This window comes from Ctenocephalides felis, unplaced genomic scaffold, assembly GCF_003426905.1.
Source record: "Ctenocephalides felis isolate EL2017-DRISC unplaced genomic scaffold, ASM342690v1 CF-g0.4_SCAFFOLD_02286, whole genome shotgun sequence".
Taxonomy (NCBI): domain Eukaryota; kingdom Metazoa; phylum Arthropoda; class Insecta; order Siphonaptera; family Pulicidae; genus Ctenocephalides; species Ctenocephalides felis.
The window spans coordinates 15,276-34,137 of NW_020538440.1; the positions used below are offsets into that span (position 1 = coordinate 15,276).

Consider the following 18,862-nt stretch of genomic DNA (forward strand, 5'->3'; position numbering starts at 1 on the left):
ACATTTTGCTGGTATATGCAAAAAAAAAAAAACAACAGGCGCTTCATCGGAAATTAATGCTTTGCCTACATTAAATATGCCAGGTTTGTGCTTAAATATAATACAACAACTGTGTAACAATATATTTCATCTTCATTATTTAGGTTTCAGTGGTGATCCATACTCAGAGCGCAACTGTCTTCTGGATATAACCTTAAATTGAATTATAATGAGTTTACTTAAATATCATCATTATGCAAAACTAGGTGTTTCAATACGCAGAAGTAAGGAAATGTCAAAAACATTTTTGAAGGTTTCGGGTACGGTATTGCATGCGTGAATGAAATGGGCATCTAATTCTAATTCTAATTCTAATTCTAATATAAAATTTCATTGTAGCTTCTTTGGACTCTACAGTAGTAGAGACACAAGTAATGTTTGGATCGCCTCACAATGCATGCGTTAATGATATGGACAGGCAAAGTAATTCATTTTTATCATCAATTAAGCTTTTATCTATTTGTTTTGTTCTTATATGAAATTTTATTGTAGCTTCTTTGGACTCTACAATAGTAGACACAATGTTAGAATCGTCTCATAATGCATGCGTGAATGAAATGGACAGACAAAGTAATTCACTATCACTATCATTACATAAGCTTTAATCTATTTGTGTTGTTCTTATATTTAATTTCATTGTAGCCTATAAATATCAAATTTCATAGTAGTAGACCAACATGGAATGTTTGAATCGTCTCATAATGCAAGCGTGAATGAAAAGGACAGGCAAACTAATTTACTTATCATTACATAAGCAATCTATTTGTATTATTCTAAAACAACATTTTATTGTAGCTTATTTGGACTCTACAATAGTAGAGACACAAGGAATGTTTGGATCGTCTCACAATGCATGCGTGAATGAAATGGGCAGGCAAAGTAATTCACTTATCATTACATAAGTTACAATTTATTTCTATTGTTTTTATATTAAATTCCATTCCAGCTTCTTTGGACTCTACAGTAGTAGAGACACAAGAAATGTTTGGGCCGTCTTGTAGCAAGAAAGTCAAACTAAAGGTGGAAAACCGTCCCTGAAAGGTGTGTTATTTGAAATTTGTCATACTACAATTTATGTCCGTAGCAAATGCTTCTAGATACTTTGGTTTCAGCAGAGGTTCTTAACTCAAGATATAGGCACCGCAGAGACCAGATATGCAGAAAACAAAAGTTATACCGTGTAACAAATGTGTTGAGAAAGGATGTAAAGAAAATAAATATACAAAAAAAAACATTGAGGCAAAAATCTCAAATGTGCTAAAAATATTACTTATCTCCCAGCAACATTAAATGAGAGGGCTCGTAATTTTATATTAAGTCAACTAAGAGAACATACGAAAAAGCCAAAAGGACAAAATTTACACTTGATGATAAAATTCTTGCTTTAACTCTGCATAAAATTTTTTCAAGAGGTTATTACTTTTTGAGAAAAATATTTGTTTTGCCTGCTCCTCAAACAATGAGAAAGTTGCTCTCAGCAATTCCTTTGTATAGTGGTATTAATGAAATTCTTTTCCAAACATTGGGTTCAGCTATGGCACAGAAAAAATATATGAATAGCAAAAACTGTATTCTGATGTTTGATGAAATATCATTATCATCTGCATTATTTTGCGACTGCAAAAAGAATCATATTGTTGATTTTGAGGAAAGTTTATTTGCTGATCATTCTCTTGTCTTTTAAGCTAACGTCATAAAACATCGATGAGTGCAACCTGTTGCATTTTGCTTTTCTTAAGGGGGTGTGAATAGCGTTAATAAAATGCATTATTGTAGATGTCATAAGAAAACTACCGAGTATTGGTCTAAATGTTATTGCAACAGTTTGTGATCAGCTTGCTGCTAATTGCAAAGCTATAAATATGCTTCTTAGAGATACTGAAGGACTGTTACTTCAGTAGGTACTGGTAATTTTTTTGAGTTTGGAGCGAATTGATCCAAATGCAACTTCGCACAAGGCAATACAGGGCAATAAAACACATTTACCTAAAAATATTAAGTATTATTTTCAGTACGTAACGATCATCGATATAGTTAAGTACCCGCTTGACGAGCGAAAGCAGTCACAATTCTTAAGTCTGTTATTATAATTAACCGCCCGACTCGCGAAACCAGTCAAAATTAAACTAAAATAATATTATAGAATCTTGGAAATAAGTGAAATAAATTATTGAGTTACAAACTGTGTCAATATAAAACCAAAATTACCTTTATGGGAATAATCCCCATAAAATGATTCGTTCGAGCCGCATAAATATTAATCAATTAAATAGAACCAAAAAGTGGTGAATCAAAACGAATGAATACATAAAGCAAGTGAATAAAATACAGTTCATTACTAAAAAAAATCAAGAAAATTAATAAGAATATTAGTGCGTGTACATAACAAGCAAATTTAAAAACACGTGTGATTAGCAGCATAAAGTATTAGAGTGATCTACTTAAATCAAAATATAACAAAGTAATTAAAATATAATTGATAAACATATAAAAATTTGAAACAAAGCAGTGCAGTTGGATATAAATCCAAACAAAAGTGAAAATTTAAAAGTTTGGAAAGGATTCAGTCGGCGGCCATTAGCCATCATCATCACCCCCGTGAGCGTCAGAAGCACCGTTGAAGAACCGAAGCGCCAGCGAACGCAACCGAACTGCCCCCAAACGCTGCAGTGTGCAACAGCGCGCTTGACAAGCACGAGATTTCGTATGGAGCTTAAAGTTTTCAACGCAAGAATTGAGGTACGCTTTGAAGCCACTATTTTAGTTAGAGGCGCCATCTTCCAAGGGGATAGAGAGTTCAAGTTTACCAATTAGTAGTTTAGGCTTTACTTTTGAATTATATAGTTATTCTATTATAGTTTTTTCACAAACGTTTTTCTTTTATATTTTATCTATCATTTTTTTAACTTCCCGTAGGGTAAGTTATTGTAATGGGCCGAAAATCGGAATTGAAAATTTTTACATTTCTCGACGTTTTGAAGGTTTCTGAACGTTTTGGCATACCTCAGAAAAAATGGATGTGTGTGTGTGTATGTGTGTGTGTGTGTATGTATGTATGGATACAAATTTTCGCCCACGTTTTCGGGCGTACGGATCAACCGATTTGAATGGTTTAAAAAACATTCGATTGCTATTGATAAGGAGATGTGCTGATTAGTTTTTGGCAAAGGCAGGTCCAGCAGTTACGGAGATAAGGAGCAAAGAGTGCAGAAAATAGAAATCGAGTTTCTGAGAGAACGGAGCATCCGATTTGAATGATCTAAAAAACATTCAATTAGTAATGATTGGGAGAAGGGGTTATTAGTTTTTCGCAAAGGCAGGCCCAGCCATTTCGGAGATACAGAGCTAAATGTACAAAAAATGACAGTTTTTGAGAGAACTAAGCGTCCGATCCAATTGATTCAACGAACTTTCTGCTTGTCTTAACAAAATAATTGATTTTGGAAAAAAAAATGTTGTTCATTTTTTTTTTTTTTTTTTTTTAATTTTTTGTATATCGAAAATAATTCAGATTTTATTTTTAATTCTGACTATAGTTCTAATATACTTTAAACAAATAATTTCAACTCTGCAATTCAGTTTATATAATTCTTATAAATATTAGACAATGTTACGATATTAATAATAATCTATTTGAAAACATTCAGTATTCCTGGAACATTTCGTTACGGTGCGGGAAGTTCCAGCAATTTGCCTTAAGGCACGATGCCATACACCCCACTAGTTTTCGTATTTAAATTGTAAAGGCTATCACATGACAATGGAAACTCAAAATATTTTAATTGAAAAGCGCAGATTAGCAAAATCCAAAATAACGCGAACACAAAATTATATTTCAAAATGTACTTCCGAATTGAGTAATTTGGAACTAAACGCGCGTAAGCAGCTTCTCAATGACACATTTAACAAATATAATGAAGCACAAGATGAGTTTGAAATCATTAATTTAGATGAATTCGAGGGCGATCGCGAGGAGTTAGAAACGCAATATTGCAAGATTTTGTGTACAATAGATATTTTATTGGCCGGTTGTAGACAAAGTAATGCATGCGCGCAGAATGTGTCTAAATCAGCTTCAGCTAAAGTTCAGCTTCCTCAAATTCATCTGCCAAATTTTGATGGAGACTTGTCTAAATGGCCGGAATTTCGAGACATGTTTTCGAGTCTAATTATAGAAAATAAATTGTTAACAAATTCCCAAAAGTTACACTATTTAAAAAACTCATTGCAAAGAGACCGCCAATTTATTTGAAAATCTATCAATCACAGACGCGAATTTTCAAATAGCATAGGATACTTTAGTGGGTACCTATGATAATAAATTGATTTTAATTAACGCGCAACTTAAAGAAATTGTAAATCAACCACAAAATAGAGATCACAAATCACTAAGAATTTTTTTATGCAAACCTAGACAGCGCATATCCGCTATTAAAAACGAGAGACTCTCAGTAGAGCTCTCTGATCTTATATTTATATTTATATTAAAAGCAAAATTAGACATGGATACCCAAATAGCGTGGGGTGCATCTATATCAAAAAATAATCTACCGTCATTAGACATTTTTTTTTCCTTTTTAGAAAAACGTTGCGCAACATATGATATGAATCGCGAGCAAAGGTTATATATAAACACTCTGGTTCAGCAAAGTCATTTTGTTGCACCTATTAAACAAAAAATTTTGCAAAAAAGAGCACTACCTTAACCAATGCGAATAATTTTTAAAACTTGAAATAGATGAGCGTGCCGAATTCGTTCGAAAGACGCAATTGTGTTTTAACTGGCTCAAGTCCTCACATGTAATTACTGATTGTCGTCAATGTTTTAGGTTCGGTAAGTCTACAAGTTGCAACGTTTATACAAAAACATTAGATTGTATCGTTATGTAAAACATTGCGAATAATTTACCAGGAGTAAGCATTGATATATCAAATTGGGATACACCGAAAAATTGCATACTAGCCGATCCTAATTTCAACTCGCCGGGACAAATTGATTTAATACTAGGCGCAGAAATATTTTTTGAAACTTTAACAACTGAACAAATCAAACTGAAAAACAAAATCACATTATTTAATACTAGTTTTGGGTGGTCATTTTGCGATCCGGTTGAATACAAAACATTTACTGCGCACGTAGGAGTAACGACGGAAGAAAATATATCGGACCAATTAAAACAGTTTCGGGAAACCGAAGAATTAAATAAAAAAAGTATCACGTCAGAGGATGAACTGCAAGCGAAAGACATGTTTGAAAAATTTATCAGTAGGGATTTAATTGGCAGATTTAAAATCACGCTACCGTTTAGAAGGGATCCGCGAAATTTTCTCGGCTTCACTTACTCCCAAGCATATAAAAGATTTATAAATTTAGGTCACGAAAATTTATTAGAGAATATTAAAGATTAGGTCATGCAACCAAAATCGACAAAAGTCGAAGCGAAATTAAAAACAAAAGTTTAGAAGAAAACAATTATTATTATTTGCCACACCATCTGATAGTGCGTGAAGCTAGCTTAACCACAAAACTAATTATAAGAGTAGTGTTTGACTTGTCAGCAAATTCTTCAAATGGTTTATCACTAAATGACATTCTGTTGCCGGGATCGTGTTTTTTTATCATACTTATAAGATTCCGGACATATAAATTTGTATTTACGCCGAACATAGTAAACATGTTTCGTCAAATTAAAATTAAAACTGAGAATCAGGACTATCAAAGAATTTTATGTTGTGAGGCACCCGGAATGCTCGTAGAATGCTACAAACTAAATACTGTTACATATAGCACTAATTGCGCGCTATATTTATCAATAAAATGTCTAGAAAAGTTGCTACAGTCAGTTTGTTACGTAGACGACATAATTTCGGTTGCAGACACCTTATCAGATGCAAAATTATCAATAAAGCAAACTGAGGATCTTCTAGCGGAAGGGGGGTTTGAACTACATAAGTGGTCAAGCAACAGCATAGAATTAATTAATGATACAAACATATACGAAAACATAAATGTAAGGTTTGATAAAGAAAAAACAATTAAAACTTTAAGCGTTATATGGCAATCTACATCTGACAACTTCAAAATTTATAATAATGTTTTAGTCACAGACGGTGTTCGAACTAAACGCAAAATCTTATCTATAGCTAATATAAAGAATAAAGTCAGAAATAGTTTAGAGTATGCAGTAAAAAGAAAATCTGTTGTAACACTCGTTGTAACACATAAAAGTTCTTTTTATTTAATTTATAATAAAGTCTAGAGTTATGATTAGAATTAGAGCATATTGTTTTGGATTCAGTTTTAATATAAAAAAAAATAACAAAAAATTAGTATATGCGATTATAGGCAACACAACATTAATATTTGAAGAATACTATAAGTTTTTAACTCAAATAGAAGCAATTGTAAATTCGCGTGCATTGATAGCTGTTTCCGATGATGTAATAGATTGCGGATACTTAAGTATGGGACACTATAATTAACGATGTGATAGCTTCATTTTCTGAGCCACAATCAAAATGTTATAATAATATCTCAAATTGCTGGCAAGATGTCATTAACTTAAAACATATATTTTGGAATCGCTGGTCTACTGAATACTTGTCACAACTACAAGGACGTAAAAATGGTATAAAACGAAGTCAATTCTTGAGAATTGAACAATTGTTTTAGTCAAAGAGGACCATATCCCACCTCTCCAATGGAATATCGCGAAAGTAGTTGAGACAAAAAAGGGACCAGATGATAAAATACGAGTCGCAATAATTAAAACAGCTATAAGGGTTATATACTAGGCCTATCACAAAATTATGCCCACTTCCATTTAATATGTAAAAATAACTAATATAATTATAAGATTAAATTTATCAATTATTTAGACATAACATAATTATTCAATTTTAATTAATAAACAATTAGTTGATAAGTTTTATTTCATTTGATCATAGCATTAAGGAGTAGAGTAAATAATAAATGATGGTTTATTAATTTGAAGTTTTAGCAAACATTTTAATTTTGATCATTATATAATTAATAAGTTTTATATGTTTAATACGTTTTAGTTTAAATTTTAGTTTTGATCAAATATCTTAAGACCTGACCTAAGCCATGATTGTTGGCGGTTGGGACCCCAGTATGGAGCGAATTGCTGCTTCAATGTACAAGAAATGCAACATCGCACAAGCACAAAGCTGTTCGCTTCATACATGGCAATAAAACACATTTACCCAAAAATATTAGGTATTATTTTCAGTACGTTACGAGCATCGATATAGCTAAATACCCGCTTGACGAGCGAAAGCAGTCAAAATTAAACTAAAATAATATTATAGAATCTTGCTGATAAATGTAAATTAATTATTGAATTACAAAGTGTGTTTCAATATAAAACCAAAACTACCTTTATGGGAATAATCCTCAGAGTTCATGAATTACCTTTTTGATAGTGTTAATAGTTTATCTCAATTTCCAACAAACGGCGATATATTTCGATGTGCCATTAATAATTATTCTGTACATATCAAATTCTCGAAAATTGCAAAGCAAGCGTTATTTCAATGCACTTTATTAAAACTAAAGATTCAACAACCGTTATAAAAGCTCATGTCATTAAGAATTGGATCAGAACCATAGATGGTTTGGAACATATCTTATATATAAAAATGGAGCTGTCTTTCAAATGTCCGAATAAAACTCGAAAACTGCTGAATGGATTTGGCCAGTCTTAGTCTTGAAAAATTCGTGCTAATCAGTAGGTTGTCGGCAAGGTGAGATATTATTTCAAAATCGCGTAAAAACTTTACATTTTTAATTTGAAAATTTTTGTTGAAGCGTAGTAAATAAAACAATGGACGGTGGCTGATAAATGTCAAACGTTTTTGACAGATGATGTTCGATTATGTTTAATAGGATGTTTTACGTGAATATTATTTAATTATGATTAAATTGTAGTAAATAGTTTTGATTGTAGTTTCATTTATATACAACAACTTTAGTAAACCGATCGCCAGTGTTACTAGAAACTCAAAATATCAACTTTTTTGAAATGTTAATATGAAAATGCCCTTTTTGGCATATTTTTCTCAAACACGGTGCTCTGAAAGATCCCATTTGTATAATTATATACTCATTGGTAATTATAAAACATTAAAACACAAGTTATATTATTTTTTATTAATGTTTAAATTGAGAGCCTAAATTTGGTATCGAGCAAATGGACATTTTGTCGAATAACATTTTCCCAGTTACAATTTTCCAGAATTTATCGAAAAATAGATAGTATATATGAATAGTCCGGGGTTAAAAAGGTCTACCACCGATGTGTCAAAAATCAGTAAAGTTAAGCATTGTTTAACAGCAATATTTGAAAGTTGAGGAAAAAAGATGTATAACCAGCTATAACCTCGATTTGAAAACGGGTAACCTTTGAAAATCCATAATAAAATTATTTTCTTCCGTTGGTAGTTTTTTAGCATTAGTTAAAAATGTAATTATTTTTTAAAATACCTTCAAAATTATAATAAGGCTTTAAACCTTTTTGCCACCTGTCCGTTTCACCCCGCTTATAGGGTAAAAAGATCTAAATAACAAATTTTTGAAATACATCAAAAAAGCACATTTCTACAATGATGAAGTAGAAAGCAGTTTACTGAACGTAGTCAGATAATTGTTCGTTTGATATGTGTTATTTGTTGTGATATAATTGTTATATTTTTCACAATATAGTTTATATTTGCTCAAGGTCAAATTGGACCTTCGTGCGTCGCCCTGCTCTACATATATACTTTCTATAAAATTTACTTTAATTCATGGAGTGTTACTTGAAACTTTTCAAAAAGCAGGTCAAAGAAGAAATACTTAATTGATTTTCTTCTCTCCTCGCAGAAATTTAAAAATTTTGTACGAGCCCAGTAGTATTATTTACTATTGAACACAAAATCCAGAATCCAAAAAAAAAATCTGAAAAACTTGAAACGTAATCAATAAGTCGAAAGACCAAAAAAGACTTGGGTGGATTACGATGTTTTCTATAGAAAGTGTATAAATTTCCAGTTTGATTGTATTAACAAATAAAGACAAACTAATGGGATTTATTGTTTTTATGATACTTCATTGTATATAGCATTCAAACAATACATCCTTACACACTAAAAGTATTAATATTTTTGATTCTCTAGAAATTGTTTAGAATATACCTTACTCAGCAAAACAACGTTTGCCGGGCCAGCTAGTATATATATATATAAATAAGTCGGGTCTTCCTTCCTGACGAATTAACTCCAGAACGCACGAACCGATTTCGAAAATTTTGCATTCGTTGGAAAGGTCTCAAGCTCCGCAAGGTTTATAGCTGTGGGAGTTGTAATGATTATGATAATATATTTAAATTAGAAACTCTCAACATAATGAAAAAATATAAATTTATTAACTGTAAAAATATTTCGATATCAAAAATATACATGACATGTCCGATTGTTTTTTACAAATAAAAACCAGCCTGCTTGATATCGCCACACACTCCCTGCCCAGTGTTGATCTCACAGTTTTAAAAAAAAATACAGGGAAACACGTTATAAAAAATGTGGTGGGAAAGCAGATTATAGCAGACCAGTGTTGTAATAGTGGTCAATTACAAATTTCCATGTTTCGTCAGCAGATCCACCGTATGTGGTGATTTGACCTGCCATCAACTCCATATTCTGCATAATGTTCTCGATCTAATGGGTATTAGTTATATCAGAATAACTTAATGTTTAGAATGCATAATTTATGGGTACAGTTTCCATTTCTGCAAGCGTTGCATTCGTATCTGATGAGTTCCGATCAGAGAAAGAAGTTGGCTCTTTATCCAAATCAGGATCATTGGTTTCTTTGACATAAGAGTCCAGAATTGTGGAATCCAATAAATTATGTCAAATTTTGTTTTGATTCGTCGTTGTCACCGATAATGGGAGGTAGCATTATAAGACGATTTGTTGAGTTAACAGAGAAAGAGAGGTTGAATTGCATTCCAATGAAAAGTTCAGGCTCCAAATTATTTTTTCTGTCAGCAATAAACACTGAGGTCTGGGTATACCAAATGAGTAACCTCGGAAGTCTGATCCAGATAGTAAGTGCGTTAACTATGATGGATTGGACTGGACATACCTTATAGGTCGTCACTGAAGACCAGTGATTATGGTGCTGCGTCAAAATCAATTTTTCTTAAATCTTCGAAAAATAAAACTCCTTTATCTTCATCTCCATCGTCGTGAGTCACCAATGTGGTGGTTGTAATGATTATGATAATATATTTAAATTAGAAACTCTCAACATAATGAAAAATATAAATTTATTAACTGTAAAAATATTTCGATATCAAAAATATACATGACATGTCCGATTGTTTTTTTACAAATAAAAACCAGCCTGCTTGATATCGCCACATAGCTAAGAAAATTAATGGTGCATGGCATCGCGCCCTAATTCAAATTGCTGGAACTTCATGCACCGTAATTAAAAATTCGAGTGATAAAAATAATCAATAACTGTTTTAAATAATTTCAAATAGATTATCTTTTATATATAATAATAAGTCGGGTTTTCCTTCCTGACGAATGAACTCCAGAACGCACGAACCGATTTCGACAATTATGCATTCGTTGGAAAGGTGCATGGCATCGTGCCCTAATGCAAATTGCTGGAACTTCATGCACCGTAATTATAAATCCGAGTAATGAAAATAATCAATAACTGTTTTAAATAATTTCAAATAGATTATCTTCTATATATATAAAAATGGTTTACAGCGCAGCGCATCCTATTTATTCTTAAGATAAAATAATATATCCCCATGTAGAAATTAATATGGTCTGAATCTACAAGCAATATAAAATCTACATTGGTCAAATTTGAAACCAATATCGGCTGGTCATAAAAATTGAACATTTTTTATATTGAGGCCATATAGGTAAACCAACATTGGTCTATATTGGTCTATATTTGGAAATTTGGAACCAATGTTGCCTACAAATTGTTGAATGTTGGTAAGGTAATATACAATTAGAGAGAGAGCTGGTGAACATTTAGAATTATTAATTATTGAATTATTCTGAAACTTATAACTGATGTTAAAATATTACACAAATATTTGAAGATTTGAAGTTGAAATAATATAACGCATAAATCAATGTCATTTATTTAACAATAAAACACCTGAAATGAACATTAACATAAATTTATTAAAAATGTTTTTGTGGAAATTCATTTATTAAATATAAACAATGATACAAATATATAACTGCATTAAAAATATGATTATTCATAAAACACAAAAGTGTCATGAATATTGATTATTTTTAATGGATATTTATTAATACATATCAAGTATTTTTTTTTTATAACAATAACAAAGGCAAATTAACTTTCCTATTTATAACATCGTCACTCGATAAAATATTGTACAGCATCTGAACATATTTTATTCGTTGTTAATATATTTATTATCCATTATGAAATATTTATTTCTTCCTTCTGTGTTCAAAAACATTTTCAAATGAAGCAATGAAGCCCTCAAGATTTCAAGATCATTTGAATAGAATGCATCCGGATAAGAAGGATAAAAATGTTGACTACTTTCGAAATCTGGAAAAGAAGTATATTGCTCAGCCTAGTGTGTCAAAACTTTTTTCAGTAGCTGCTAAGCAGGACGATGACAGACTTCGAGCGTCATACAATATCTCTCGGTTAATTGCCCAAACAGGTAAACCACACACTATTGGAGAATCATTAATTTTGCCAGCAGTAAAAAAAGTTATAACTACTGTGCTACATAAACCAGCAGCAGATATAATTCGCAAAATTCCTTTGAGTAATAGTTCTGTGCAAAGACGAATTGATGAAATGGCTGAAAATATTGAAGAATTATTATGCAATCATTTGAAGTCTTGTAAATTTTCACTCCAATTGGATGAGTCTACTTTACCAAATAATGAAGCGTTGTTGTTGACTTACGTGAGGTTCATTAAAGATGAAGAAGTATGCCAAGAACTTCTATTTGTTAGAAATTTAGAGACAGATACAAAAGGAGAAACCATATTCAAAACATTGGAGAAGTTTTTTGATGAGAAAGATATTCCATTGAAGAATATTATATCAGTTGCTACTGATGGTGCTCCAGCTATGAGGGGTTGTCAAAAAGGATTCATAGCCTACCTAAAAAATAAAATTCCCAATGTTCTTGCTGTGCATTGCGTGATACATCGACAGCATCTAGTTGCCAAAAACTTAAGTGAACGATTGCATCAAGCATTGCAACATGTCATCAGAGCTATTAATAAAATCCGACACAACTCTTTAAATGAGAGATTGTTCAATCAGCTGTGTACCGCTAATGATGAAGAATTCAACAGATTGTTATTTCACACAGAAGTGCGTTGGCTATCAAAAGGAAATTGTCTGACCCGTTTTTACAATCTGTTTGACTCCGTTGTAGAGTTTTTAGAAAATAAGGACACACAGTTGTGTAAAGACCTGATATCATCAAAAAATGATATAGCATATCTCACAGACCTTTATGCATTACTCAACAATATGAATCTACAACTTCAAGGCGATGGCTTTAATTTAATAAAAACAAAAAATATCATCGCTGCTTTTATAGCAAAACTGTTATTACATAAGAAAAATATTGGCAGACGGGAGTTTCATAATTTTCCAAATTTATCGGTATCGTGCAACGAAGACTTGCTCGTGTACTGCCAACATTTGGAAAATCTTCATGGAAATTTTATTGAAAGATTTCAAGATATTTTGAATTTGGAAATACCAGGCTGGGTATTAGACCCTTTTTCAAATGCATATGTAGAAGCATCAGCCCAGCTAGAAGAAGACCTTATAGAATTAACAACGAATGAGGAATTAAAAATCAAATTTAAAGATGGTTATCAACAATTTTGGCTACAGAAGTCAATTCAGCACTTATATCCTGGCTTGTGGTTGGTTGTTCAAAAATTTTTACTAGCATTTCCATCGTCATATTTGTGTGAACGTGGATTTAGCACTGTGACAATGCTACTTACTAAAAACAGAAATCAGTTGCAAATTACCAAACGCGGTGACTTACGACTGTTTTTGAGTGAAATGGAACCTGATATTGACAAACTTGTAAAAAACCATCAAATTCATCCTTCTCATTAGAGTTTAAAAATAAAATTTTATATACTGTATCAATTTGATTATAATATATAAAATATATGATTAATGTCATAAAGTTGCGTTTTATTTGCTTTCACTGGTAAAAATGTCTAATTTAGAATGTAAGGTTGCATCAACTAATCACACTATAACTATATTAATAAAAGTAATAAAAGAAACAGTTTTCATATATTGTATAAAAAATTTGGTAGGGGGGCGATACAAAAATTTTGATCTTCAAAGGGGGCGATGGAAGAAATAAGTTTGAGAAACGTTGGTCTAGAATCTTGCTATGCAAATGTACAGATTTATTGACATTCCACATTGCATTTATTATTATCAAACATTATGATTATTCTGTCAAAATTTATATCTTTCCTTTCTATAACTTATTTAGTTACAAACTTTTGATGAAAACCTTTTCGATAACATTTTATTACTAAGCAAACCAGTTTCCTTTCTTTCTGCGCTTACAACAATATTACCTGAAAATAAATAAGAAGTTTTAAAAGCAGAAAGAAATAATTATATTATAGCAACTATTGAAGCTTACCTTTTATAAATATGAAAGTGTAGAATTTTTTTCTCTCTACTATATTATTATTTCCTGAAAATAAGTAAGTATAAGTTTTAAATGAATAGACAGAATAATATTGAGGAATATTATATGCCTTTACCTGATAGTTGCAGCGCGTAAAATTCTCCTTGCCAGAAATTAGGTTATGTTATGTTTGATGTCTATAAAATATTTCACATAATATATACGGCAGATTTCTCAATGCTGTTAAACTCCTGATCAAATTAGAAAATCTTATTGTAAAAAGGTTATTGAAGACATGCAAATCTTTTTGAAAATAATCTCGAAAATTCCAGCTTCAGACATATAATTAAACATGAGACACGGCACAACACAACACAACACATCACAGTTGTTTATTTACAATTTATAACTCATAACACAATCTACACACATACGCACATTATCACTATTCTTTTAATAAAAACATAATTTGACTATTTACAATCGAACAAATAATACATTTCGTCAAGCGACGCTCATGATGCCTATTGAAGAACCACTTTGTTGTATTAATGCGCTTAAGCCATGGACATGGAATATTCTGGAAACGATACAAATCGTATTCATCCGCGCCAAAAAATAGAAAACTCATAACTTTATTAAATTCAAGATATTTAATAAATTCGTAAAGAAATCACAACATATATTATTATATATTATTAAATTCGTCTTAGAAAGTTTTTCTTTCATACAACTAAACTTCGTATTGTAAACCGTCTGGAAAATAAGCTAGTCAGACTCCTGTAATTTAAGAAAAAAATCCAAATTCATATTGTCATAAATAAACCATATAAAGTATTATACATTGTTAGAATCGTCTCAAAATTTTTAATTATTCTTTCATATATCACAATTCCGTATTTCAAACGGTTTGGCCTATGGGCGAGTTGCAGTGCTAAAATTCAAGAAAAATTGAAAAATCTGAAAATAATTATATGAACACACATATTGAATTATATATCATTTTATTCGTAATTTTATTCCGCATCTTTCGTCCGAATAAACTTTTTACGTATCTTTTACATTTTAGCTTGTAGTATTGAATATTTGTGAATAATCACATGGTTAAATATTTAAAGCCTTATGTGGCGCGTATATTGCTCTCATTCTATACGAGTCCTTGGCCAAGCGGTAGCGTTGGTGCCTCTTAGCCTCGTAGTCTCAGGTTCGATCCCAGACAAGACTTTTGTTTTTTATTTTAAATATAATAACAATAATTAGGATTTTTTTAAAATTTGGGCTAATTTGATTCAGAATGACAAAATTCGACAAAACATATTATTAGCAATGTGGATTTTCCCAAGAAAACAAACCTCTACTGTGGGAAACAATATTTATTATTAACATGAGAACAATATTTAATAGTCAATTATAAAAAAATGTTGCATCAATATTTATTTTTTATTTTGAGGACAATATTTATTAGCTTATGATAAAAAATTTTGTACCCGATGATAAAATTTTTTGCATAAATATTTATTTTTCAATTTGACGATAATATTTTGTACCTGTTGATAAAAAATGTTGCATCAATATTTTTATTTCAATTTGTGGACAATATTTGTCAGCTGATGATAAAAAAATACTGCATCAATATTTATATTTCACTTTGAGAACAATATTTTTTAGCCTATGATAAAAATGTTGCATCAATATTCATATTTCACTTTGGGAACAATATTTTTTAGCCGATGATAAAAAAATATTGCATCAATATTTATATTTTAGTTTGAGGACAATATTTATCAGCCCATGATCAGTGGCGGATTAAGCCATCTGCCGGCCTAGGCCCTATAAAATCAGCCGCCCTTTTTAATAGACAAAAATTTATCTTATTATTTAAAAAATATATTTTTATTTTAAATTACTTAATATATTTTTTATTTTTGAAATAATAATTGTTAAATAATACAAATAAATGTTTATTAAATATTAACAATATAATATAAATATAATACTCATTTTTTTAAAACTATAATTTATAGCTATTCGTAAATATTTTTTTCTGGATTTTGTCTGAACAAAATCATCAACAATATCATTGTAATCAATTTCTTGAACAAGTTGTGCTTCGATAGTCAGTATTGCTAAAGCACTAAGTCTATCCTGGCTCTTTTCAAAGTAGAAAAAGACCTTTCTCCAGAACAATTTGTAACAGGATTACTCAAAAAGATCCGTAAAGCAATGTCTATATTTGGATAAACTTCACGAAGATTATTAGAATGCAAAAAATTATATTTCCTTGTGCGGAACGAACATCTTCCTTACTTGAAAAAGATTCTATGAGTAGGTGTTGTAAATGAATGCATTAATTTCCTAATGTATCTTCCAAATCTTCAGGATACTTAGTGACTAAGTCATCTGCCCGAATTTTTAATTCTCTAGATTCCATTTCAAATAAATTGTCAAAAATATTAAATTTTTCATAGAGCGTATGATAAGCACTTTTACGGCCTGCCAATTGAACACTTAAAGTGTCTAAAATTCGATAATAAATATTTATTCGAAAATTTTCTTCTCTACATAGAAATACTCTTTCATACTCTTATGACTCGTCTGCCTGAAATTTTCGGGTTCTTTTACGATGATTGTCATGATAATAGTTTTTTACCCCAGAAAGTGCTTTTTCTTTTCCTCGTATTCGGAAAATTATTTAGCTCTCATGTCCTGTAAAAATAATGCCAAAGAACTATACATTTGTGAAACAGATGATAAATTAGATTTATTTTAGAGTTCCACTTTATCAAACCGCTGAACCTGCCTTCTTATAAATTCAATTAATGCTTCAATACGTCAATATAAGTGAAGTAAAATATGCATAAAAAACTTCTTTCATTTCTGAGATCTCTCAAAATTCTTACATATTTTTATTGAATATCCATTTTTGCAAATTGTTAATATCAAGAGCGATAGAATTGAGTAAAAATCAAAGCAAAACCTTAATAAGTCAATAAATGATCTTCTAGAGATTAACAGCAAATTCGCCGGCTACCAAGAAATTCTAGCGTTAATATTAACGTTAAAACAATATGTGATTGTATCATGTCACATTTCCTCAAGTAAAAACTTGTTGCCAAATTCAATACATAGAAATTTTAAATATCTGTACCGTATGGTTCAATAGTAACTCTGATTGCTTTACGATTGCAGCTCGTTATTGCGCAGTTTAACATGAAAAATCTATGACTAAGAGGTCTGGTCAAAATACAACATGAAAATTTTCATTTTCGATTTTTTTGCAATTACTATAATTTAGCCTCAGGTAAGTTACTGAGCTCATTACATCGAAATTGATGTCGATTGACGCAAACTCGAAAAGCTCAAAAATATTTAAAAAATCTATTTTTTTCAAGGTTATTCTTAAAAAAAAAATACTAACAAGTAATCAAAATACTTACAACAGATGAACCTAATTTTTGCTGAACAAATTTTTTTGAACTTGTCACAGTTGTCATAAATATTAGAAATTTTTGGAATTTTATTCAGTAAACACTCTTGTTTTAAAGATTCTTCTGTTCTCCTTTTACGATATTCTGCACCACTTAGTTTTTTTCGGTACCCACTCATTGTAATTGTAAATAAAATGATTAAATTCAGACATACCGAACAACTTAGTTAAAAAAGAGTCTAACTCAAAATAATATCTAATTTAAATCTTTAATGGTACTGAACACAATAATAAAATTATAAGACTTTTTACTTAAACGACTATCGTAAAACTGAAATAATTGCTGCGTTTTGTTTATAGTTCGATCTTAGATTTATACATTTGTCATTATTTGATTTCAGCCACTTAACCCCGTGCTCTCCAACCTGTGGTTCATGCACCCTTAGCGGGTGCGTGCGTGCAGTTTTTCCAAGAGTGACGTACTGTTTCGTAAATAATATTTTCGAAAATAAAACATTTTTTTTTCAAATTCTAACCATTTTTGCTATGAGCACCCCAATCTAATAAAAAAATGCGCCCTATTTTATTTTTCTTTAACTGATATTATCAGACTACAAATTAATATGCAATATTATGTAAAAATATACATAAAAATTCATGACTCTTTCAATTTGTATGTATATTTTTACATAATATTGCATATTAATTTCTGGTTTGATAATATCAGTTAAATGTTAGAATATTTATGAAATGAAATTGTTAGAAAAATAAAAGAGGGCGCAATTTTTCTTTATTAGATTGGGGTGCGCATCGCAAAAATGGTTTGAAACCACTGACTTGAACACGAACAAACACAGTTAGCGGGCGAACCCGAGCACTGCTCGCCAAAGTTATTGTTTTTAGGCGATAAAGATCGACTACAATGGTTCTTTATTGGGATATGTTTAGCTTAGATATGATAAGAGCAGATGAATTATCAATCGTTGTAATAAATTAAATTTGAACGACATTTGAGATCATGAATAAACACTTAAAAAGTCTTTCTGGATAGCCATCAAGAGACATGGTTTTTTATACGATGTCTGTGTTATTTTTATTAATCAATGATTACACTCGAGCATTACGACTTATATTCTATTTTATATAACACTATCTGTAAATTTATAAAAAACATCTGGATTAATCCTTAAAATAAATTATCGAGACATCTTATCGGGTTTAAATTTTTTTTGACATTCTGAAAAATTTGCCGCCCCCCAAATTCTGCCGCCCTAGGCCCGGGCCTCACGGGCCTATGGGGTAATCCAGCACTGCCCATGATAAAAAATATTGCATCAATATTTCTATTTTATTTTGAGGACAATATTTATCAGCCGATGATAAAAAATATTGCATCAATATTTCTATTTTAGTTTGAGGACAATTATTAAGTCGATGTGATAAAAAAATATTGCATCAATATTTATTCTTCTATTTGGGGACAATATTATTAGCCGATGATAAAAAATATTGCATCAATATTTCTATTTTTAGTTTGAGACCAATATTGGACAAGGCCAGTTATAGAGATTATTGCCTCAATATCGGCTGACGTTGGCCTGATCGATTAGTTGACATCATCACAGAACCGACGTTCGCCGATATTTTTGCAATATAGGTAATCACGGCCACAGAAAACCGA

At 30.7% G+C, this 18,862-nt stretch overlaps 2 protein-coding genes across 2 annotated transcripts; both read left to right on the top strand.

Annotated features, from left to right (window-relative positions):
• The first annotated feature begins 3,793 nt into the window (after nucleotides 1–3,793).
• Nucleotides 3,794–4,291, top strand: LOC113380645. Its single transcript, XM_026619810.1, has one exon. The coding sequence runs from the start codon at nucleotides 3,794–3,796 to the stop codon at nucleotides 4,289–4,291; it is 498 nt and encodes a 165-aa protein (XP_026475595.1).
• Nucleotides 4,292–11,554: 7,263 nt separating this feature from the next.
• On the top strand, nucleotides 11,555–13,241 carry LOC113380646 (protein ZBED8-like; the record flags this gene model as incomplete). The annotated part of the gene is made up of 1 exon (XM_026619811.1): nucleotides 11,555–13,241. A coding segment is annotated over one exon (1,662 nt), but the record flags the coding sequence as incomplete, so codon positions are not given.
• Between the last annotated feature and the right edge of the window lie 5,621 nt (nucleotides 13,242–18,862).